This window comes from Microcaecilia unicolor, chromosome 9 (assembly GCF_901765095.1).
Source record: "Microcaecilia unicolor chromosome 9, aMicUni1.1, whole genome shotgun sequence".
Classification (NCBI taxonomy): Eukaryota; Metazoa; Chordata; class Amphibia; order Gymnophiona; family Siphonopidae; genus Microcaecilia; species Microcaecilia unicolor.
The window spans coordinates 94,802,012-94,826,955 of NC_044039.1; the positions used below are offsets into that span (position 1 = coordinate 94,802,012).

At 44.5% G+C, this 24,944-nt stretch overlaps 1 protein-coding gene across 1 annotated transcript in view; it reads right to left on the reverse strand.

Annotated features, from left to right (window-relative positions):
- Positions 1-24,944, reverse strand: part of LMNTD1 (lamin tail domain containing 1) — a 440,913-nt gene that overhangs the window by 46,575 nt on the left and 369,394 nt on the right. The window contains exons 10-12 of the mRNA XM_030213683.1: positions 22,632-22,830; positions 18,369-18,552; positions 4,370-4,489 (exon numbers count right to left, since the gene is read on the reverse strand). Coding sequence (XP_030069543.1) covers positions 4,370-4,489; positions 18,369-18,552; positions 22,632-22,830 — 503 coding nt within the window. The remainder of the gene's footprint in view (positions 1-4,369; positions 4,490-18,368; positions 18,553-22,631; positions 22,831-24,944) is intronic.

Consider the following 24,944-nt stretch of genomic DNA (forward strand, 5'->3'; position numbering starts at 1 on the left):
TTTCTGAAACAAAAAGTTGGAGTTTTTTCTGGTTTGAAAATTGCTGTTTGCTACTGGATTTTTGGTTGTTTTCCTCAAAACATTCAAAATCGGATTTAAACATATGAAAAATGCCCCTCCAAATGACTATAGTATGTGAAATGAAATTCTGGATCTAGAGACTACAATGGAAGAGGCTAATTTAGATTTAGTGACAGTCACACAGAGAACCACAACTGGGATATAGTTATACTGGCCTAGGAAGGACAGGGTAGGAAAAAAAGCAAGAGGAGTGGCATCATATTTTCAAACGAAACAAAAACAGTGGAAAATTACACTCAATGAAATCGCAACAATATCTATTCACAATAACTATGAAATTGTATATCTATATTTACCATAGAATAAAAAATGGAGGATAAAAAGACCTCAGCAGTCAAGAGAATGAGCTACAGCATAATGAGTACTCAAAATTGCATCTCCTCATAAAATGTGGGAGGTTTTGGCTGATGATTTGTCTTTAGATGCTACACTTTTCAGAACATCTGGAGAATATGATTACACACATTATGCTGTAGCTTGTTGTCTTGACTGCTGAGGCCTTTTTATTCTCCATTTTTTATTGTATGGTAAAAAATATATATATAAACAATTTCATAGTTATATTGTGATTTCATTTTCCACTGTTTTTGTTTAGTTTCACTATTTTTCAGTAGAGATTTTGTTCTTTTAAAATTTATATTATATCTACAAAGCAATATTAAAGCAATAGAACTGCAGGTCTTATGAGGTAAGGAGGAGGCACTATGGATTCATTTGGAAAAGGGGCATGGAACATCTGTTTACATTGGTGTGATAGAGAAGCCTCTCTCACATACAGAGGAAATAGCCAGAGGTTTATTTGAAGACATTTTCAAAATTGCTGCGACAGGGCAAGTGCCATGAATAGATGATTTCAATTTTCTGAATGTTGATTGGGTCATCTAGAAGTAGGCGTTCCTGGATTCTCTACAGAGAGAAATGTTCAAGCAACTAGTAATAGAACTGATGGGGGAAAAGGCAATTCTGGACCTGGTGCTTAAAAATGGGGAAACTGTTTCTGATGCTGTAGTGGATAATCATCTCTAACAGTTAACAAAAACCCTACTTGGGAAGAGTAACAAACTCTGTAATAACTAAAGACAACCACTTCAAACAAAATAATGCTAGAGGTACTAGTATATTTATTTGGATTTTGCTCACCCTTTTTCAGTAGTAGCTCAAGGTGAGTTACATTTGGGTACACTGGATATTTCTCTGTCCTAGGGGGGCTCACAATCTAAGTTTGTGCCTGAGGCAATAGAGGGTTAAGTGACTTGCCAAAGATCAGAAGGAGCAGCAGTGGGATGTGAACCGGCCACCTCTGGATTTCAAGCCTGGTGCTCTAACCACTAGGCCACTCCTCCACTCATAAAACAAGTGGAGTGTTGGAGGGGGGGGGGGGGGGGGGGGATATCAGTAATAAAGGCTGCCAACATGGTTCCAAGAGTTAGATTTAATGAATGGGTCACTTTTAGGCTAATTATTCAAACTCTAACACACCATCATCTATTCTCCCACTTGGTAGTTCTTGTAGGGTACAAACTTCTACCAATTAGACACTTTTTGTATATCTATCTATCTATCTATCTATCTATAAATAAACTTTCACCAATCAGACACTCAGTTCTTTCTTTTACAAAAATATAAATTTGTATGTATTGTATGTATTTTAATGTAAGGAAAACAACGAGCACAAGGAGTCTTCTGAATTGGATGTGTCAAGGAATGTTTGTTTATATAGTACCCGACACAGGCCATGATTCGGCAGATGCCTGCATCAGGGGTCATATATATAGTGGAAGAGGACTCACAGTCCTTATTCTTATTTCTTCAAAAAACAAACAGCAGTTGCACACAAATCCAACTCGCACAGAGTAAGGAAAAACTTCAACTGTGCGAATTGGCTTTTTCTGCAACTGCTGTTTGTTTTGGAAGCTCCTTGTGCTCATTGTTTTCTTTCATTTTTTGTGCTTTGGATTTCCTCTGTTTTATTGGCTACTAGTAAAAAAGGCCCGTTTCTGACACAAATGAAACGGGCGCTAGCAAGGTTTTCCTCGGAGTGTGTATGTTTGGGAGAGTGTATGTGAGAGTGTCTGTTTGAGAGTCAGAGTGAAAGTGTGATTGTGTGAGAGAGAGCGTGAGTCTGGGTGTGAGTGTGTTTGTGAGAGAGTGTGTGTGTGAGAATGAGAGTGTGTGCGAGAATGAGAGTGTGTGCAAGTGTGTATGTGAGACACAGTGTGAGTGAGAGTGTGTGTGTGTGGGCGAGAGAGAGAGTGTGTGTGAGACACAGATTCTCTGTTTGAGTGAGTGTATGAGACCAAGCGAGTGTGTGAGTGACTGTGTGGCACATAGAGAGTGAATGTGATACAGTGTGAGACAGAGTGTGTGAGAGTGAGAGTCAGAAAGACATTGTATATGAGAGAGAGAGAGTGTGAGCCGTGCCCTCCCAATCCATGGCCATCTGTCCCCTGCCCCCTCCATTCATCCTTTTCCAGCAATTCCCCTCTGTCCCTGAGCCCTGCCCTTCCAATCCATGGCCATCCATGTTTGTCTGTCACCTGCCCCCTCCATTCATCCCTATCCTGCATTTCCCCTCTCTGCCTGAGGCCTGCTCTGCAATCCATATCCATCCATGCCCATCTGTCCCCTCCATTCATCCCTATCCAGCAATTCCCCTCTCCCTGAGTCCTGCCCTTCCAATCCATGCCCATCCATGCTCATCTGTCACCTGGCCCCTCCATTTTTCCCTATCCAGCATTTCCCCTCTCTGCCTGAGGCCTGCTCTGCAATCCATATCCATCCATGCCCATCTGTCCCCTCCATTCATCCCTATCCAGCAATTCCCCTCTCCCTGAGTCCTGCCCTTCCAATCCATGCCCATCCATGCTCCTCTGTCACCTGGCCCCTCCATTTTTCCCTATCCAGCATTTTCCCTCTCTGCCTGAGGCCTGCTCTGCAATCCATATCCATCCATGCCCATCTGTCCCCTCCATTCATCCCTATCCAGCAATTCCCCTCTCCCTGAGTCCTGCCCTTCCAATCCATGCCCATCCATGCTCATCTGTCACCTGGCCCCTCCATTTTTCCCTATCCAGCATTTCCCCTCTCTGCCTGAGGCCTGCTCTGCAATCCATATCCATCCATGCCCATCTGTCCCCTCCATTCATCCCTATCCAGCAATTCCCCTCTCCCTGAGTCCTGCCCTTCCAATCCATGCCCATCCATGCTCCTCTGTCACCTGGTCCCTCCTTTTTTCCCTATCCAGCATTTCCCCTCTCTGCCTGAGGCCTGCTCTGCAATCCATATCCATCCATGCCCATCTGTCCCCTCCATTCATCCCTATCCAGCAATTCCCCTCTCCCTGAGTCCTGCCCTTGCAATCCATGGCCATCCATGCTCATCTGTCACCTGTCCCCTCCATTTTTCCCTATCCAGCAATTTCCCTCTCTCCCTGAGTCCTGCCCTCCCAATCCATGCCCATCCATGCTCCTCTGTCCCCTGCCGCCTCCATTCATCCTTTTCCAGCAAGTCCCCTCTCGTCCTTCCATGTTCCCCCCCCCCCTCGCATCCATGCTACGCTCTCTCCCATGTCCCAGCCTGGCCCGCCCTCTTCTCCCCCCCCCCTTCGCATCCATGCCCCCCCCCTTTGCATCCTTGCCTCGCATCCATGCCCCCCCCCCCCTTCGCATCCATGCATCCTTTTTTTTTTTTTTATTCTTTTTAACTTTACCTCCGTGGCGGTTCGTGCAGCGAAGCGTCAGGGAAGGAGGCGGCGCTCCCGACGTCTAGCTTTCCCTTCGCTGTGTTCCGCCTTGTTTTGAAGGCGGAACACAGCGAAGGGAAGGGTAGACGTCGGGAGCGCCGCCTCCTTCCCTGACGTTTCGCTTCCGGATTTGTTTGTTTTGTCGCGAGGGCGGGGCAGAGACGGCAGGCTGAACCCTTCAGCCTCAGCCTGGGAGTGACGTCAGATGGCTTCAAGGCTTCAGGCTTCAAGGCTTCAGGCTTCCGGCTTCAAGTTTCCGACTTCACAGAACTCAGGCTTCCGGCTTCAAGTTTCCGGCTTCACAGAACGTGGCTTCAGAACGTTGAGGGTGCGTTTTATTATATTAGATGTATTTTAATGTGTCAGATTGTAAATTGAATTTTGCCTTTGATACATGGTAAGGATACTAGTCTATTACTTACCAAAATACATTGCTGACGATATTCTGAAAATATTATTACTGCTATATTTAGCTCGAGGCTTATTTAGCTAATAAAAGGTTCTGTCAAAATTTAGCAAATGACATATAAGAAGCAGAATACTAACATGCCCATTTGGTTTACACAGAATAGTTGTGTATTCGGTTCCAGCTCCAAATGCGTTCTGCTCCTTCCAGACAAATTCCGATGGAGGGCTATGAAACATATTAGCTATGGCAGCCCACACCTGCAACAATACAAGAAAAAAAAGTCAGTATTGTTATATTCTTTCAATATCACCTTGAGGTACACCATAAAGTCCTTGTTTTGGATGATTTCAATCAATGTAACTCTCTGATCCATTGGCATGAGAATTTTTAATGTCTATGTCGGCTGTCACTGGATTTAACTAGATGGAGATCTCAGCTAGTGGCCACACTTTACACTTAAAGCCCAATTTTGCATAGAGCTTGCTGGTTAGAAATGGAATGTGTAAGACGGGATGGTCACAAATTCCAGCCTACTTTACAAAAGGCTCCGTGAATATGTATGGCACAGGGAAATACAGGTGTATTCTTTTTTTTTTAATGTGCAGCAGGAGCAACCATTTTAGGAAAATACATGTGCACAAAAAGAGCAGCTTCATGAATAAGGAAATTTTATAATACATCACCTAGACTGAGAGGGCAAGAAGATACTCATTTGTAAAAATACACAGAGGTGTATCCTTAGCAACCTATGGAACTTTGTAAGTCTAAATGCTTTGAAAATGAGCCCCATAAGCACCTAGAAGCCCTACTTTAGATAGGATATGGAGAAGGTAATGGAGATGTCCAGGATAGGATGTGCTCAGTTCCCCCTATATTTTACAGTAGGGTCTGATGAAATGTGTATTTCTCAGCACTTCCAGGAGCAGCTGTGTTAAAAAAAATTAAAAAGTGTCTTGAGTTCTCAGTGGGGGTTTCCAGGATACAGTCCAGCATCACTTTGACACCATGACAGACGCATCACCTCTGATATCATGATAGCTTCCAACTCCCTAACCCTCCCCCTAACATTATGACAGACCTACCCATCCTCCCAACAACCCTTATTTGGCAGCTTGAGTCCTAATAATAGTATCACAGGCTATTTCTAGAGGTCAGAGGTGCCATTTTGAAACTGAACACTTGATGAAATAGGAGCAACTATGGATCACTCCTGTTCCCTGCTACACCACTAGAAACCCCCTGTAAAATCTGGGGGTGGGGGGGCTGTTGGGGGAGTGGGTGATCTGTCATGAGGTGAGTGTTGGGGGATTGAGGGTAAAACTTTTAAAATGGAAGGTCCATGTCCTATGCACCCCTAGCATGCCCCTGCCATGCTCACTTGAAATCTCTGCATCTGGTGTGTGTGTGTGTGGGGGGGGGGGGGGGGTTGTACAGTACAGGGGGAATTCTATATATAATGCCAAACATTATGTGCTCAACTTATAAATACAGAATCAGTTGTTCAAAAAGTAAGTCAAAGATTATCTCATATGAGATAATCTTTGACTTACTTTTTGAACAACTGATTCTGTATTTATAAGTTGAGTTAAAAAGAATTGGAACCAGTGCCCCTGGATTTATATCTTTAGTTTGTGTCTAAACATTATGTGCTACCAGAAAAGCGTTCTAACATATGCAAGGCTCCAAGTTGAAATGGCAGATCCGCGCAAAAACTCACACGTTCATTTATAGAATAGCACCTAAGTGTTTCCACGCGGATCTGCAAAGGAGACGTAATGATGGAAGGGGCATAGGCGGGTCAGGGGTGTTCCCTTAAAATGTGTGCAGTGTTATAGAATAGTCCCAGGAAACAGCAAGGCAAATGATCCGCAAACTCCAAAGTGGACGACAACAAAGCAGATCAGTAGTAGATGTATGCAAGCTGGTGGCTGTGATGACAGGACATATGACTGTTAATAGATGTCGTCCCTCAGTTATACCAGTATGATCTGTGCTGGTTTTTTCTGACCTTGGTGCAGTTGATTACCATTGTTGGAACACACGGACAATATTTTATATGCAATTTTATTAATAAAGCTTGTGTACATCTACTACTGATCTGCCGTGTTATAGAATAGTGCAGATCCACATCCAGCTTGCACGCCAGGAATTACACCTGGTTTCAGCTGATGTAATTGCTCATGTATCCTGGTGCTATGCACTGTTCTATAAAGGGCACCCATCCTGGAACGCCCATTATAGAAAACCATTCAGTGTTGATATCTTTTTGGCGCTGAATTTTGAGTGCTATTTACTGAATCCAGCCCTATATGCACAAACAATTGCTTTATAAAATCACTATTTGCATGTGTATGCCATCCATATGTATACATGGTACCATTTACATGTATATATGCTTCTAAAATATATGCTCAGTTATAGAATAGGGCCAGTTATGCACATAACATAATTAGCTAATTGGTGATAAAGTGGCACTTAATTAGTTAATTGGAGAGAAGCACCAATAATCAGTGTTAACAAGCACTAATTTGCACTAGTTAGCAGTTGTGCATGTCACTGACTTACATGCCTATATCGCGCAACTGCAAAGGGGGTGTTAATGTGGTAAGGGCATGAGCATATCAGGGGTATTCCATCTATTCCTGCACGTTAAGAGTTGCATTTACGTGCCAAACTGCTGCTTTTAGGTGCTTTCATTTTTATCAACCATAGACACAGTGTAAATGGCCATGCCTATGCGAACTTAAGCAATATTCTAAACCAGATTTCATATGCAACGCTGATGTTTTTTCAGCATCTTGTAGCACCATTTACAGTCCCCCCCCCCCCCCCCCCACCCCAGTACCAGCATAAATCCTGCAGAAATCGCTTGGAAGCAGGCATAAATGTTTGAGTGTAAGGTACTTGTGAACGTGCATATTTATAAAGCAAGTGTGATCATGTCTCTGCTTGCACTCTGCCCAAAAGCAATCCCAGAACACATCTACACTTAGGCCACATAATAGTACACATGCTCTGGTCATCCCGCAAGGAGTAACTTTTGTGCGTATGCTTGTCATATATGCTCTTGTAAAATTACCTTCCATACATCTTACACATATAAGCATAGTCAGTTATAAGTGCAGGTGATGAATTTGCTACCCTTACCTTTAAGCACTTATATGTATATGAGCTGTATTCCACAAAATTCCATATATAAGAGCAGCCAACTAATGAACCAAACTCCTAAAGGAAATTTTTTTGTACCCTTTTATGGACATTTTAAATACTAGAGTGTTAAGCACAAGTAGCAATGGGGAAATTCTTTAAAATATACAGTGGAACCCTGATATAACGCAATGATTGGGATCCATAAAATATCATTGTGTATGTGTATTCCTTTGCAAAACTTGGAATACATATATATTTTTAGGACCACTCAAACCACACCCAGAACATGTAGGGCTGCCCAAACCATGCCAAGAACCTGGTCCCCTAGAATCTTTGCACCCCATGGCATTTAGACATGTCATGTAAATAGCTGCAATGTAAAATCGGTATTTACACATGTGTGCCATTTACGTATGTAAATACCACTGTTTATACATGAAGATACATACAATTTATTCTTATAGTCCGCAATAACCACCAAATTCCATGCGGATTACAGAATTATGATATCCAAACAATTCTTGGAGAGTTATAAAATACAGTAAACTGTACATCAACATGATAGAAATTTCTTAAACAAAATACTTTTTAATAACTTTCTGAATAGTCGATAGCTGGTCAGAGTTCTTGGTTGAACAGGCAGCATATTCCAAAACTGGGCTGCTAAAAACGTAGTAGATAATACAGATTTCAAACATACATTCTTCGGACTTGTATATTGCAACAATAAAGAATTCCTGGATGATCCGTAGGCTATGGAGCATTCCCATATAAAATATGAAAAATCATCACACAGAATTTAAACTTGATTCATGCCTCTACCAGTAGCCAGTGTAATTTTGTTAACAAAGTAGTGATTCATTTGCATGTACTGAAAATATTGATATGGATACTGTATTTTGTATTCTATAAAGGTTTTTTTTTTAATCAGGAATTTTGGACAGCCTAGATAAGTAATGTTACAATAATCTATTTGTCTAGGATTAAGCATTGGGCCCAAGCTTAAAAGTTGAAGGTGCCAGTATATTTCTGACTTTTTGCAATTTCTTCTTGAGAAAAAAAGTTTTCTTTATTAATGCTACACACCCAGTGGTGTGCTGGAGCCGGCTCACACAGGCTCGCAAGAGCCAGTTGTTAAATTTTTTTTCCCATATTTTTATTAAAGGTTTTTCAGAACATAAGACAGAAAAGTAAACACAAAAGCAACACTCCATGGTAAATAAGCATAAATAAAGTTCCAGGACAACACCCTGTGTTGTTAAATTTTTTGGCATCTTGTGAGCCGGTTGTTGAGGGAGTTCGAGCTGGCTTGCCTCTCCTCTGCCTACCCCAGCCCGGCTCACCTGCCCGCCCGCAGCTCCCCGATAGCCCTGTCACCACCCTGCCTTTAAATATTTTATTTTATCTCGAGTTGCGGTGCCGGCACTGGTGTCCTGCCCTCTTCTGATGTATTTCCTTTTTCCGCGAGGTAGGGGCATAGCCAGACTTCAGTCAGGTCATAAGTACATAAGTACATAAGCCCTGCCACGCTGGGAAAAGACCAAAGGTCCATCAAGCCCAGCACTCTGTCTCCGACAGCGGCCAATCCAGGCCCCAAGAACCTGGCAAAAACCCAAAATTTAACAACGATCAATGGACTTTTCCTTCAGGAATCTGTCCAGACCCCCTTTAAACTCAGCAAGGCCAGCTGCCATCACTACCTTCTCCGGCAATGAGTTCCAGAGTCTAACAACACGCTGAGTAAAGAAAAACTTTCTCCAATTTGTTTTAAACCTACCACATTCTAATTTCATCTTGTGTCCCCTAGTTCTATTATTGTTAGAAAGCGTAAACAAACACTTCACATCTGTCCGCTCTACCCCACTCATTATTTTGTAGACCTCTATCATATCACCCCTCAGCCGCCTTTTCTCCAGGCTAAAGAGTCCTAGCCGTCTTAATCTCTCCTCATAAGGTAGTCGTCCCATCCCTTTTATCATTTTCGTCGCCCTTCTCTGCACCTTCTCCAATTCCTTTATATCTTTTTTGAGATGAGGCGACCAGAACTGAACACAATACTCCAGGTGCGGTCGCACCATGCAGCGATATAACGGCATTATAACATCCTCATGCTTGTTTTCCATCCCTTTTCTAATAATACTCAACATTCTGTTCGCCTTCTTAGCCGCCGCAGCACATTGAGCGGAAGATTTCAACGTTCTATCCACGATGACTCCCAGATCCCTTTCTCGGTCCGTAACTCCTAAAGCGGAACCTTGTATGACATAGCCGTAATTCGGGTTCCTCCTTCCCACGTGCATCACTTTGCGCTTGTCAACGTTGAACTTCATCTGCCATTTGGACGCTCAATCCCCCAGGCTCACGAGGTCCTCTTGTAATCTTTCACACTCCTCCCGCGACGAGACAACCCTGGATAACTTTGTGGTATCTGCGAATTTAATTACCTCACTAGTTACTCCCATCTCAAGGTCATTTATAAATATGTTAAAAAGCAGCGGTCCCAGCACAGACCCCTGAGGGACCCCACTAACTACCCTTCTCCATCGAGAATACTGACCATTCAACCCTACTCTCCGCTTCCTGTCTTTTAACCAGCTCTTAATCCATAATAATACACTGCCTCCGATCCCCTGACTCTCCAGTTTCCTTTGGAGTCTTTCATGAGGCACTTTGTCAAACGCCTTCTGAAAATCTAGATATACAATATCCACCGGCTCCCCTTTGTTCATATGCTTGTTCACCCCCTCGAAAAAATGCAGTAGATTTGTGAGGCAAGACTTCCCTTCACTAAATCCGTGCTGACTTTGTCTCAGCAGCCCATGCTTTTGTACGTGCTCCATAATTTTATTCTTAATAATAGCCTCTACCATTTTTCCCGGCACCGACGTCAGACTCACCAGTCTATAATTTCCCGGATCTCCTCTGGAACCCTTTTTAAAAATCGGCGTTACATTGGTCACCCTCCAATCTTCCGGTACCACACCTGATTTTAGGGATAAATTGCATATTACTAACAGCAGCTCCACAAGTTCATTTTTCAGCTCTATTAATACTCTGGGATGAATACCATCCGGACCCGGCGATTTACTACTTTTTAGTTTGCAGAACTGCCCCATTACGTCCTCCAAGTTTACAGAGAAATCATTTAGTCTTTCTGACTTGTCCGCTTCAAATACCTTTTCCGGCACCGGTATCCCTCCCAAATCCTCCTCGGTGAAGACCGAAGCAAAGAATTCATTTAATTTCTCCGCTACAGCTTTGTCTTCCCTGATCGCCCCTTTAACACCACCGTTGTCCAGCGGCCCTACCGATTCTTTAGCCGGCTTTCTGCTTTTAATATACCTAAAAAAATTTTTGCTATGTGCTTTCACTTCTATCGCTAACTTTTTTTCAAAGTCCTCCTTAGCCCTCCTTATCTCTTTTTTGCATTTGGCTTGACATTCCTTATGCTTTATCTTATTGTCTACCGTCGGTTCCCTTCTCCATTTTCTGAAGGATTGTTTTTTTGGCTCTAATAGCTTCCTTTACCTTACCGTTTAGCCACGCCGGCTGACGTTTGGTGTTTTTTCCTCTTTTTCTAATACACGGTCCCCCGCTAGCAAAGGTAGGCGACAGCGGGCGGGGGGGTCAAGAGTTGAGGTCGGGGGGGGGGGGGGTCAAAAATTTTTGTAGGTGTCGGCAATGGCGCTGCCGCCGCCCCCCCCCCCGCTGCCATTGCCGACACCTCCAAAAACTTTTTGACCCCCCCCGACGACTCTCTCAACCCCCCCGCCCGCCATCGCCTACCTTTGCTAGCGGGGGACCCCAACCCCCGCCAGCCAAAGTCTTCTTCCTTCGTTTGGTTTCTCAGTCTGACGTCCTGCACGTACAAGGCTTCGTTCTGTTTCTGTGAGTGCAGGACGTCAGACTGAGAAACCAAACGAAGGAAGAAGACTTCGGCTGGCGGGGGTTGGGGTCCCCCACCAGCAAAGGTAGCAGGCAGTGGGTTGGTGGCGGGGGGGGGGGGGGGGTTGAGAGCGTCGCCAGCAGGGGGGTCCAGGGCCAAATCTATGGGGGCCCAGGCCCCCGTGGCCCCGTAGCAGCTACGCCCCTGCCGCAAGGGTGGGACACTGAGAGGGAAGGGAAGGGAAAGCTGGAGGCGAGCTGAGCCTGCTGCTTTCAGTGTTGGCACTGCAACTCGAGGTAAAATAAAATATTTAAAGGCAGGGCAGCGCCAGGAAGGAAAGGAGGGCTATAGGAGAGCTGAGGGTGGGCAGGTGAGCTGGCGCTGGGGGGTTGGAACTGGAACTCATCTCGGGGGCTGAAAAGGGGGGGATGGAGGCTGGGGTGAGTCACTGCGCATGGATGGGAGGGGAGGAGAGGGGGTAAAGGAGAATTGCTGGACATGGAGGGGAGGGGAGAGAGGAGAAATGGCTGGATATGGATGGTTTTTGCCAGGTTCTTGGGGCCTGGATTGGCCGCTGTCGGAGACAGAGTGCTGGGCTTGATGGACCTTTGGTCTTTTCCCAGCGTGGCAGTGCTTATGTACTTATGTTAGTGGAGGGCAGTGGAGAATCACTGGACATGGATGGGAGAAGAAGGCAGGGGAGAGAGGAGAATCGCTGGACATGGATGGGAGAAGAGGGCAGGGGAGAGAGGAGAATCGCTGGACATAGATGGGAGAAGAGGGCAGAGGAGAGAGGAGAATCGCTGGACATGGATGGGAGGGGAGGACAGGGGAGAGAGGAAAGTTGCTGGACATGGATGGATGGAGGGGAGGGCAGGAGAAATGCTGAACCTGGATGGAGGAGAGAGAAGACAGGAAGGAGATGCACATGGATGGAGGGGAGAGAGGAGAAATGCTGAACATAGATGGAGTGGAGGGAAGGGAAGAGAGGAGAAATTTTGGAGGGAAGGAAAGACAGAGGAAGAAGATGCACACGGAAGAAGGGGAAGGCAGAGAGGAGAAATGTTGGACATGGATGGAGGGGAGGGAGGCAAGACAGAGGAAGTAGAAAGGTTGGACATGAATGAAGGGGAGAGAAGACAGAGGAGGAGATGCACATGGATTTAGGGGAGAGAGGAGAAATTCTGGACACGGATGGAGGGGAGGGAAGAGAGAGGAAGTGAGATGAACATGGATGGAGGGGAGGAGAGAGGAGAAATGCTGGACATGGATCATGGAGGGGAGGAGCGGAAAAAAGCTGGACATGGATAGATGAGAGGGAAGAGAGAGGAAGGAGATGCATATGGCTGGACGGGAGGGAAGAAAGAGGAAGGAGATGTCTTGTGAGGCCACCCTTGTAAGTCTCGGCAGCCATTTTAAAGAAGATGCAGCAGGAGGAGTGTCAGCGCCGGCAGCGGGCAGGAAAGACTGGGGATCTTTCCTGCCCCGAAGAATCCACTAGACCACCAGGGACGCTGCCTTCAGGTATGCGCTGGGAGTGGGACCCTTCGGCTCTGGGGATTGGGTTGGAGGTCTGTAATAGGTAGGTGAGGTGGAGTGGGGAGGGGAGGATACTGTAAAAAAAAAAAAGTTAAATTCTTAAAAATGCTGCCGTCTTGTGTATAGGGATGTACACGGAGGAAGTATAATAAGAAAATAACTTTTCATTGATAGAGTAGTAATTTGTTATAAATCGTAATCAGTGTGTCATTTGGAGGGGCTGGTTATAGGGACACCTAACCCTGTTATTGGTGCAGAGATTTTTTTTTCTCTTGGTAAAGGGCTTCTAAAACAGACATCATGTTATGGGAATCAGGTGCTCAACGTGCAGAGGTTCTATCTATTTATTTACTTATTTATGGCATTTTATCCCACATGAATTAGATTGGAGCCTTGGAACATTAAAAAAAAAATTTTCCTGGAGAGAGTAATGCATTGCCCCCCGCCCCAGGCTCTCTCCCCGGGTATAGCCAGCTCTGTAATTTGGGGAGGGGGTGCAGAGGTGGACCAGGGAGAGAGCCTGTTGTTAAAAATTTACCAGCACAACACTGTACACACCCATAGTCAAATGACATCCTTAGAGTTTCAGTAGAAACATTTTCCTTCAGAGATGATCTTACGATCTCTGCTGACCACTAGTCTGACCATTTTTTGTTAGCTTTAACTTAGTGATCCAAGCCTGCTTCTGGATAGTGAACACATAAGAATCTCAGGTGGGGTTCCACTGACATTAATAAATTTACAGCCCACTGGAAACAATAAGATTTGGCTTTACTACTAGTTGGTCCCCTAAGATGGCAGCTTCTTGCGGGTGGCAAATAGCAGCTAGAAACAAAGCAGAATGATAGCGCCCAAGAACCACAGAAGCTCAAAGAACTAGTAGTGAGTAGTTTTACCTATGGAGAGGGTGGGCAAAGTTTAAATAGATCATTTATCTGGGTAAATAACTTTTGGAAATTGCCCTTGTAGGGGGTAATTTCATAATAAGATATCTATGTAAAAATCTTTAAGAAGCACCTATTTTATGCCTATTTTATAAGGGCTACTGATTTTAGGAAAAATATGGAACACAATAATCATAGATCTGATAGTGATCATCCACACCATCTGAAAAAGGCATTGCACATTGTGTAATTTTTGAGGGTCAGATAGATATATTCTTTTGTCGAGGAGTTTAAAGACCAATCTAAAATTCTGATGGCACAATTTAAAGAGAGGTTATCTTCATTCTACTATTAGAACTGAATATCTGAGGGCTTTATTAATCAACCATGATTTATTATTGGAAGATCAAGTACGTGAGAAGATGGACAATTATATGTGTGGTGGGGGTATTCAGCTTTGGCTCCCAAAATAGCATGTATAATTCCTCAACACTGGAAAATTGGCATGTTTTGGAATACATCCTATGAGCTAGAGGCAGAAACTTACAAAATAGGATGGTTTCTTTCTATTTACATCTTTTTTGCACTTTCTTTTTTTGCCAAAAGTTTTATGTGGGGCACACCCAGTGTGTTATTTCTAGTAAAAACGTTGCCGGTACTCAAATGCTAGGCCACCCTTCAGGGGTGGGGTGATCACTGAGGGACCCACCCCACAATAGCCAGGCCCCCTGCAATCAGTCACAGAATCTATGACAAGGCAGATTTGTTGTGTAGAGCCTGAGCTCTTTCATTAAAACTTGGGGTCCATGGGTCAATTTTAGCAGACAATGGAAAAAGTGCCGGTATTCAGTACCTCCAAGTACCCCCCCAAAAAAAGCCCTGGGCATACCTCATGCACTATTAAGATGTGATCAGTTGCCAGTAGAAGAAATAGTCCATGAACACTCCTTTGATTTCTCATTCATTCAAGCAGTGGTGTAGCTAGGACTGAATAGGCCCTGGGTAGAAAAATTAAGATGAGCCCCTGTAACACCATCTCGCCTAAGGTAGTGAGGATGGGTGATGGGATGTGGGGGAGGAATCTCTTCAGAGTTCCAGTAAAGAAACACGCTGGTACAAGCAAACACATTCCAGACCTATATACAAAACCTGTCATAATAATAGCAGTAGAAAGTGAAATGCACATTTCCGATAGCTGATATATTACAACTTATAAATTCAGAATTCTTTTTTTTTTATTTCATTCTTGTCTGAGCATTGCTTTGGTCCCAGTGTCTCTTCTGCTTTTCTCTGGTTTTTCTTAACCCTGGGATGAAAATTAAGAAAATCCACCCCTATCCATCTTGTCCAGCATTTCCCCTCTATGTCCTTGTCTCCTCCCATGTTCAGAATCTGCTCTCAGTGTCATTATCCTTCCTCCCTATTCATCATCTCTCCTCATTGTACCTTATCTTACTGTATCCAGCATCCACCCCCTGTGTGTCCCTAGTCCCTATCCCTCCCCTTGTGTCCAGCATCACCCTCTGTGTCTCAGTCCCTATGCTCCCTCAGTGCCTAGCATCTCTTTTCTGTCTCCCTGTCCCTTCCCATGTTCATCTTCTCCGCCCTCCTCTTCCTTCCTTGTGCACCCCCAATCCTTATCCTTCCATGCCTGTGGTCTAGAATATCTTTCTCCCTCTCTCTATGGGTCTAGTGTCACTCATCCTCTCTCTTCCCTGGTCCAGCCTCTAGAGTATCTATCTCTCCCCTCCATCTCCCCATGTCCAGTATCTTTCCCCTCTCTTCTCCTTTACTCCAGGTCTCTATCTCTTCTGTCTGTTTCCTCTTCCATTTCAAGCATCTCTCCCCATACCTTCCACCTCTAGGTCTAGCCTTTCTCCCACTCTTCCCCCCTTCTCTGTCTCTCTCTCTCTTCCCTCTGCTTCCCCTCCACCTTCCCCAGATTCACATCTTCCCCTTCTCCTTTGCTCCAGGTTTCCTTCTGTCTCCCTCCCACACATCCGGCATCTCTCCATCACCCCCTCATCTGTGTGTGGGTTTGTCCTCATTCTATCCACCCCTTGTCCTCCCAACACATGCAGATCGGCAGCAGAGGCAATGCTGAAAACAGGCTGCCCCTTGTCAACCCCACCAAGGCCCTTCCTCTATCAATGGAAATTACATCAGAGATAATTTTATAAATTCACATAGGTGCGTATATTACCTTTCATAAAACTGTCACAACATATGCGCCTATGTGCCTTGATATCCTAGGGGCCTGTTATAAGATTGCCCTCATAAAAACACAAGCCCATCAACTGAGCCTCCAATCATATAATCACAATTTTGCATAACATTGCACAGATGTAATCAGCACTTCAAACTAGACTATATCCCGGATTCTATAAATAGAGTGCAAATTTGAGTGTCCAAAATAGCACACTATCCTGACATATGCACGCAACTAAATTGGCTAACAAGCCATTTAGCACCAATAATTAAGTGCTAACAATCAATTATTAGCATTAATCGGCAACAATTTGGATTTGTCTTCACATCTTGCTAAGCACTATTCTTTGAAGATCTGTGCTTAACATTTATAGCATGCCACTCAAAAGCGGGTGTGGCCATAGGAGGGTCAGAGGCAGGTCAGGGGCACTCACTCAAGATGTGTGCAGTATTACTCAATACTGGGGATATGCACCTAAATTATGCTCCAGAATTTACACCAGATTTCAGTTCGTGTAAATCATTGTGCCCAAAGTTTGGCATGGAAAACAGCTCTAAGAGCCATTCTATAAAAGACGTGTAACTCAGAGCACTTGTCAGAGAATAGTGCTCCACAATGATTTTTTTTGGTGCCATTTTATGAGCGCTATTTACTGAATCTACCGTAGTCCTAAACGTGAATTGGTCCCTGAGAGCTAATATACTAATCACACAATCAAACCTGTAGAATGAACTTGACATGAATTTGAAGAATGAATAATAACATAAACCGTCATATATCTGGCTCAGTCTATGATTTTGTTTTAATTAGAAGGCAACCGTAAGTATGTGCAAAACATGAGTAGGATTTGAACGATTTGGATCATACTGTGTTTTCTTCAATATTATTCAGATGAAATGCTTAGGCAAAATTTCTAAATGAAAAGAAGAGGAGTGTGGTAGCCGTGTTAGTCCACTTTTGAGGTTATCAATAGAAATCAAACAAAATAAAACATGGAAAAGAAAATAAGATGATACCTTTTTTATTGGACATAACTTAATACATTTCTTGATTAGCTTTCGAAGGTTGCCCTTCTTCGTCAGATCGGAAATAAGCAAATGTGCTAGCTGACAGTGTATATCAGTGAAAACATTCAAGCATTACTATGACAGTCTGACAGGGTGGGAGGATGGGGGTGGGTAGGAGGTATGCATGGAGACATCAAAGCATATCATTGATATTCTAAATGAAAAGAAGAAATAATTCACAAGAGTCAAGTGTAAAAGAGAAGGGACGGTGCTAATGAATAGGAAGGACAATTGGGCTCATTTTTGAAAGAGAAGGGTGCCCATCTTTCGACATGCATCGGGAGGTGGGCATCCTTCTTCCAGGGTCACCCAAATCGGCATAATCGAAAGTCAATTTTGGGCGCCCTCAACTGCTTTCCGTCACGGGGATGACCAAAGTTCACGGGGGCGTGTCGCAAGAGTAGTGAAGGCGGGACTGGGGCATGCTTAACACATGGGCATCCTCGGCTGATAATGGAAAAAAGAAGGGCGTCCCTGACGAACACTTGGCCGACTTTACTTGGTCCTTTTTTTTTTTTTTACAACCAAGCCATAAAAATGTGCCCTAAATGACCAGATGACCACCGGAGGGAATCGACGATGACCTTCCCCTACTCCCCCAGTGGTCACTAACCTCCTCCCACCCTAAAAAAAAAAATTTAAATATTTTTCCAGCCTCTATGCCAGCCTCAAATATCATACCCAGCTCCATGACAGCAGTATACAGGTCCCTGGAGCAGTTTTAGTGGGTGCAGTGCACTTCAGGCAGGCAGACCCAGGCCCACCCCCCTCCTATCTATTAAACTTGTAGTGGTAAATGTGAGCCCTCCAAAACCCACCAGAAACCCACTGTACCCACATCTAGGTGCCCCCCTTCATCCCTAAGGGCTATGGTAGTGGTGTACAGTTGTGGGGAGTCGGTTTTGGGGGGCTCAGCACACAAAGTAAGGGAGCTATGCACCTGGGAGCTTTTTCTGAAGTCCACTGCAGTGCCCCCTAGGGTGCCCAGTTGGTGTCCTGGCATGTCAGGGGGACCAGTGCACTACGAATGCTGGCTCCTCCCACGACCAAAGGGCTTGCATTTGGTCGTTTCTGAGATGGGTGTCGCCGGTTTCCATTATCGCCGAAAATCGGGGACGCCCATGTCTACGGACAACCATCTCTAAGGTCGACCTAAATGTGGAGATTTGGGGGTCCCCGGCCATATTATCGAAACAAAAGATGGATGCCCACCTTGTTTTGATAATATGGGTTTCCCTGCCCCTTCGCGGGGACGTCCTGTGAGGACGCCCTCAGGAAAACTTGGGCGCCCCGTTTGATTATGCCCCTCCACATGTAAAAAATTCTGCTACAAAATAGCAGTGCAAGCTACAGTAATACTGAATTTCTTTTACCAAAGTATCACAAATAGTTTTAACTCACTGTGACAGTGGCCTGTGCTTTCACTCTGATCTTAGGTGGAAATCTGTATTTGGTCACTGGATGGCCTCCGACATTCTGCTGGAGAATATAATCTCCAATGTCCTCTTCCTTCTCAGAAGTGTTCAACAGCCTCACACAAAGACCAGCTGGATTAACCTCAGCTATTTTCATGTTTCCAATAGCACTGAAAAAGAAAAATGATCACAAAGTTACAGTACATTAAAAAGCTATTTTTCTGCCATAAGTCCTGTTCAGATCTCTTAGGGGGTCCTTTAACTAAGAAGTGGTAGAGCTAACACGCGGGTAGCATGCGGCAAATTGGCACTACCTTCAAGGTAGCGTGGGCACCCGGCACTAATTCCAAAGTTTGCATGCGTTGTTTCCCACAGTAGAAAATAATTGCTGATGTGACTCTGCAGTGCCCTTAACAGAAAAGGTGTCACACTCACCTGAGACCCACATCAGAACCAGGTAAAGGCTGTCAGAGGATAGAACACATTCTGCTGTCATGGAGGTGGGTACGGCATTTGAGGCTGGCATACAGGTTGGGAAAAAAAGTTTGTAAAGTGAGTTTTTTTTGGTGGGAGGGGGTTAGTGACCTCTGGGGGAGTCAGGGGAGGTGATCCCCGATTCCCTCCGGTGGTCATCTGGTCAGTTGGGGCACATGTCTTGGGACTTGGACCTGAAAAAAAGGGTCCAAATAAAACGGACCAACTTCTCGTCAAAAACGCCCTTCTTGTTTCGATTATCAGCTAAAGATGCCCATCTCTCCTCAGCTGATAACCACGCCCCAGTCCCGCCTTCGCCACGCCTCCAACACGCCCCCGTGATCTTTGTTCGTCTCTGTGATGGACTGCAGTTGAGGACGCCAAAAATTGGGTTTTGATTATTCCGATTTGGGCGCCCACGGGAAACGGACGCCCATCTCCCGATTTGGGTCGAAATATGGGCGTCTTTCTCTTTCGAAAATAAGCTGGTTAGAGTATTCTTCCCTACCTGGCTGTTCTAATACTGTGGCCAGATTGCTGCTTTCAGTAGTCTTTCTGTGTGTTAGACAGATGGCCTTTAACATAGTCAGAATTTCAATAACTGTTTACTTCTCTATGTAATTATTCTAAGTTATTTGTGTAAGAAAGCAGCTCTGGCAGTAAGCAGGGAGCTGATTTTTCAGGCAGGGAAACTGGTCCTGTGCTAGAAACTGCCTGGAAGTATTTTTCTCAGTGAATGTGCAATCACTTCAGTGATATTAATAATGAGCTCGGTTTCATTTGTCTGAAGTTTCAGGTTCTCAAGTTTCAGTCATGCAGAAGAGAATGGAGAGAGGAGGGGGAATCTGCTCTCAGTGCTGTTGCTTTAGGCAATGAATATATATAACACAGCGACCATTGGCGTTATCTAGATAGAGAATACAACATGTTCGCAGAGGAGCCTGCATGTTCAAACCCAGTGCCTTTCTCCGCATCTCTAGTTCCTAGCGGATTCCAGATGCATGCCAGAACTTCCTTCTTTCCTGGAGAACTTCCTTCTTTCCTGGAGCAGGCATTACCTCCCAAACATACTAGGAAGTCCATGGTGCTGGCATATTCCTAAATGGCTCCTCTCTCAGAGATGTCAAGTTACCCAGTTCTCCAGGCTCGAGATTGTAGGTCAGTCCTGGATTTCTGACCACCCTATCCTGGTGTATTATAGGATTTACAGCACTGATTTCAATGGGCAGGAAAAGGCACTAAAAGTCTCACAATGGTTTGGAATACAAATTCAAAACCAAGACCGGCCAAAAATCTCCAGCCTAGTATTTTTTTGTAATTTTTTGCATTGTTTGACAGCTCCATGCTAGGGCTGCCTTGATTTTGATTGGACACCTTTTGCTAATGCGTTGGCATCTCTTGTTATAGAATTGCCATTTTTCGCTGGCTCCTTTCACAGCCCGTAAGCTTTGCAGCGTCCATCAAGGTCTAGGGAATGAGTTCTTTGTACTGATTGACTGTGTGTTTCTGTATGGGTGGCACTGTTTTGTTTTGTGTAATTTTGTAATGAGTGGTTTTTGCTTTCCAGCAGTTTAACTGCCAGTGTTTGATCAACTACTATTTTTCAAGAGGGTCCTGGTATCCACTATCCCCTGAAGAAGCCATAAGGTGAAACGGGTCTATTGTGTTTAGATACTTGCTGCAGGGACTTTCAAGTAAAATCAAGAAAAGCTAAGTTCAATTTTGAGTTACCAGAATTTTAGAATTGCTGTGGAAAGCTATTGCCTCATTAATACTTTTTCACAAGAGCAACATGAAAATTTAAAAATCAGTTATTATACACCAGGTTGGATCAGGGGTTTTTATGACCAATGATTAAAGCTGTGTACTGTGGTTTGGATGATTTTGATTCTTGCTTATAACCGGCTATTGAGCTGGTGACCACAGCTTTCTGAGGTCTTTTCCCTTGTTTATCCTTGTTAAGGTGTTTCACCCTTACTGAGTTTACCTCACTCTACTGTGGTCTATTGAGGATTGTACATTTAACTGAGTGAGCTTCCCCTTACCTTGTTACATAAATTAGGAAGAAAATTTGCAGATCCTAATGGGATAATGAGATCCAGTGGCGTACCAAGGGGGGGGGGGGGGGGGGGGGGGGCGGTCCGCCCCGGGTGCACGCCGCTGGGGGGTGCTGTGGCATGCGCCTGTCGGCTGCGACTTCAAATTGCTATGCTAAATTCTCTCGTTCGCTGCAGCTCCCTCCCTCTGCCCCGGAACACGTTACTTCCTGTTCCGGGGCAGAGGGAGGGAGCTGCAGCGAACGAGAGAATTTAGCGTAGCGATTTGAACTCGCAGCCGACAGGCGCGTGCCGCAGCACCCCCCCCCCCCCCTAGTGGCATGCACCCGGTGGGGGGGGTATCATTTCGCCAGGGGGGGGCACGCTTCACCCTGGGGGGGGGGGCGCATCGGCGATCCGCCCCGGGTGTCGTCGACGCTAGGAACGCCACTGATGAGATCATCCCGCAAATTTCTCAATTTGCACTTCCCCAGCTGTAAAGGACTAAAATACAAGCTGATACACGCCACCACCTTCTCTTACACAAGCACGCAGCTGTGGAACGCACTACCTACAGCCCTGAAAGCTATCGATGAAATAACTAATTTCCGCAAATCTCTGAAGACACATCTATTCAACAAGGCCTACAAAGAGAATCCATAGCCCTACAAACTACCTCACCAACTCACCCAACCACTACAGTCCACCTATATCTTGCCTAACACATTCCTTCTCTCTTCCCTCACCTAAGTCTTGGTACTTTACTAATTGTATCTGATATCATGGAATGATTATGTCATAACCAAACTCTGTAAGCCACATTGAGCCTGCAAATAGGTGGGAAAATGTGGGATACAAATGCAATAAATAAATAAATAAAAATAATTTCCAAATTGTGTGCCTAAAGTCTGTGGGTACTTTGTACATACATATGGAACCTTTACTTAATTTTCAAAGGGAAAGTGAAAATTGCCTTTGGTGCTAAGTTACCCATGGGCCTTTGTATCTGCTTTTGGTATGAATTCAATTTATATGGCAAATAACACACAGTGGTTTGAAAGTACAGTCTATGTGCTTTGTTTACCAATCCTTCCCAAAACATCAAGGCCCAGGAATGTCGCTTGATCCACTTAAAAGTAAGTGCATTTAACTGCCTTGAGCATGGACAATATTCAGACAGCCAGTTCAGACAGGTAAATCCCCTACCGCAAAAGAATAATGATAGAAATACCATATAATGATCTATGCACAAGAAAGAAGCACAAATGGTCCTTCAAGAGCGGAACAATAGAGAGTCCTTTAATAAAAAGTCCCAACACGGGCCGTGTTTTGGCGTTTCGATGCCTGCGTCAGGGGTCACATTACCACGGTTGAAGACGTGGTTTTACTAATGATTATATTCCCACTACACTGATTTCCTGTGTTGAAACAGACTATTGTAGGAGTGCTATCAGTTGTTTTTCTCTGTGTCTGAAAAGCAGTGATACCTTTGTATTTCTTTCGAGAGAATTTACTCCTATTGACTCCTGATGCAGGTGTAGAAATGCCAAAACACGGCCCATGTCAGGTCTTTTTATTAAAGGACTCTCGATTGTTTCATTCTTGAAGGCCCATGTGTGCTTCTTTCATGTGCTGTTTCTTCTTGTGTGCTTTTGGACCCTCACTTTTGCTACCCATATGATGAACTAAATTAGAAACAGGAAAATCTTTTTGAGATGGATAAACCCAGAGTAAGGTACCTGGAGATCACCGTATTATAGCGGCTATCCTTTGTAGTTTTCTCCCTTTTCTTGTACTTTTTTTCATTGATGCCCTTCTTAGAATGTTTGAATAAGGTATTGACGTAGACCTTAGTTTGACCTGCTCTTTGTATGTCACGGTTAAGAAAGGCAGGTACAGAAGCAGGCCTGTGTGGGAGCGCACTGTGTCCAGCAGGTGCTGTTGAATGAGACAAAGAGAGGGTTTTATCATAAACAGTTATGAAAAACAGAGGTACAAGGCATTTCAAACAATTTTCAAGAGGGATCCCTAAACTAAGGCCCACAAAGCTCATCTTTCTGCCCTCCATCCCTCCTTATTTTTCCTGATCACAACTGAGGGCCAGATGCACTAAACTTAACGAGCCTTTAACGAGCCATTAACAAGCAAGTAGATTACCCTGACATGCACTAAAGGCCCTTTTCCGAAGGTAGCAGCTAACGAAAACGGAATGTAGATGAGCAAATCATGTAGAAACCCTATTGTAATGAGATGCACTAACATGTTCCAATTGCCTTAACGCTGGAAAATCTAGCGAGAGGTCTGTACCTCTCGTTGGGGCTGCGCAGGATTGAAAACTTCATAAAATGTAACAAAAAAAATCAGGGGGGGGGGGGGGAACGGCCAAGTGCTCATCATGGACGTCCATTATGGGCGGTCTTCACCCGAAAAAATGCCCAAGTGCGCCCTTTATGGACGGTCTTCACTATAAAAAAAAAAACCCAAAACCTACCCTTAAGTTTTATTAAGCTCCGCTTCAGACAAGACGTCCATTTTGGGCGCCCCCCCCCCCCCCCCCCCCACACAATAATAAAAATGTCCTTCTTGGCCACCCTTCACTCAGCTGAGAGACCCGGAAGTCTCTGAGCCAATCACAACGCGTTTAGCACAGCTAAACGTGCTGTGATTGGCTCAGAGACTTCCGGGTCTCTCAGCTGAGTGAAGCACGTCCAAAAAGGATGTTTTTATTATTGCGGGGTTGAATGATGTCCAAAAAGGAGCCTGCAGCAGGCCTTGGAGGGGGTGAGTGGCACGGCGTCTTTGGGTGGCACAGGAGGTGTATTTGGCATGTGCAGAGCAGCCAGCATAACGCTTTGCTGCTCTGCGCATGCTCGACCTGCCGATTGGCCGACTGTTTAGCGATGGAATAGAGAATGCAAATGAGCTGCAACAAGCAGCTCATTTGCATTCCCTTTCCTTGATGCATAGCCGTTCCCTACTGATTCGCTATGGAATCGGTAAGGGAATGGCTCTTCTGAGGATTTTAGTGCATCTGGCCCTGAATCTGGCCAGTGGAATAATATTTTTGCCAAATGTAGCAGCCAGTAAGGCAGTAGGCTAGGGGGTTCCCAGGCACCACCATCTGATAATGAAGTATGGGAAAGAAACTCAGCAAACTCCAAGGAGGACTTCTCCCCTCACCTCACTTAGCAAATTTGGATCATTGATCTACTGCTTTTGTAAAGTGGAAAAAAAAAAAACCTAGGCTCTACCACTTCAAGCTATCCAACTTCAGCACTGTTTGAAGAGAAGTGCTGTATGTCTGCATTATAATTACTGTTAAGGTTATATTGTGTTTACGCACTTTTTAGTTTTAATCCTGATGCAGGCCTATGGGCAAAATGTGGCCACGTCGGGTAATTGTTCAATAAACCACTTCTCTTTTTATTATTATTGATCTGCTTTACCAAAATACTTTAGCCACACAGTGCTAGATTTTACCAACAGAGTGACTCTCACACATAGATCCCTGGATTCAATATAGCACGCCTAGCGTTCCATTTCAAAATCCAAGCGTATTCTGTAACAACGCGTATAACTTAATTGGCTTAACAAGCTAATCAGTGTTGTTAACAGCACTTAACAAGCAATAATGAGCACTAATTGGCAATAATTAGAATTTGCACACACAACTCCCTATCTGTATTCTGTAATGCACTGTGCCTAACTTTTAATGCATGCAGGCAAAAAGGGGCATGGTTAAGGGCAGGGAAATGGGTATTTCAAGGCTAATATTCATATGACCTTCCCAGGTAACATTATGAATTGCCCAAATTGTGACTTTTAAAACTGGTCCGAAGATTTGTTCATTTATTTCTGGCACTAAAAGTTATCTTGTTAAAAAGAGGAAGGGAATGAGTTGAGAATGAGACTGGGAGACTGGGCGTCTAAATGGCAGATGACGTTTAATGTGAGCAAGTGCAAAGTGATGCATGTCATGCAAGGTTCCACGTTAGGAGTCACGGACCAAGAAAGGGATCTATATGTCTTCGTTGATGATACGTTGAAACCTT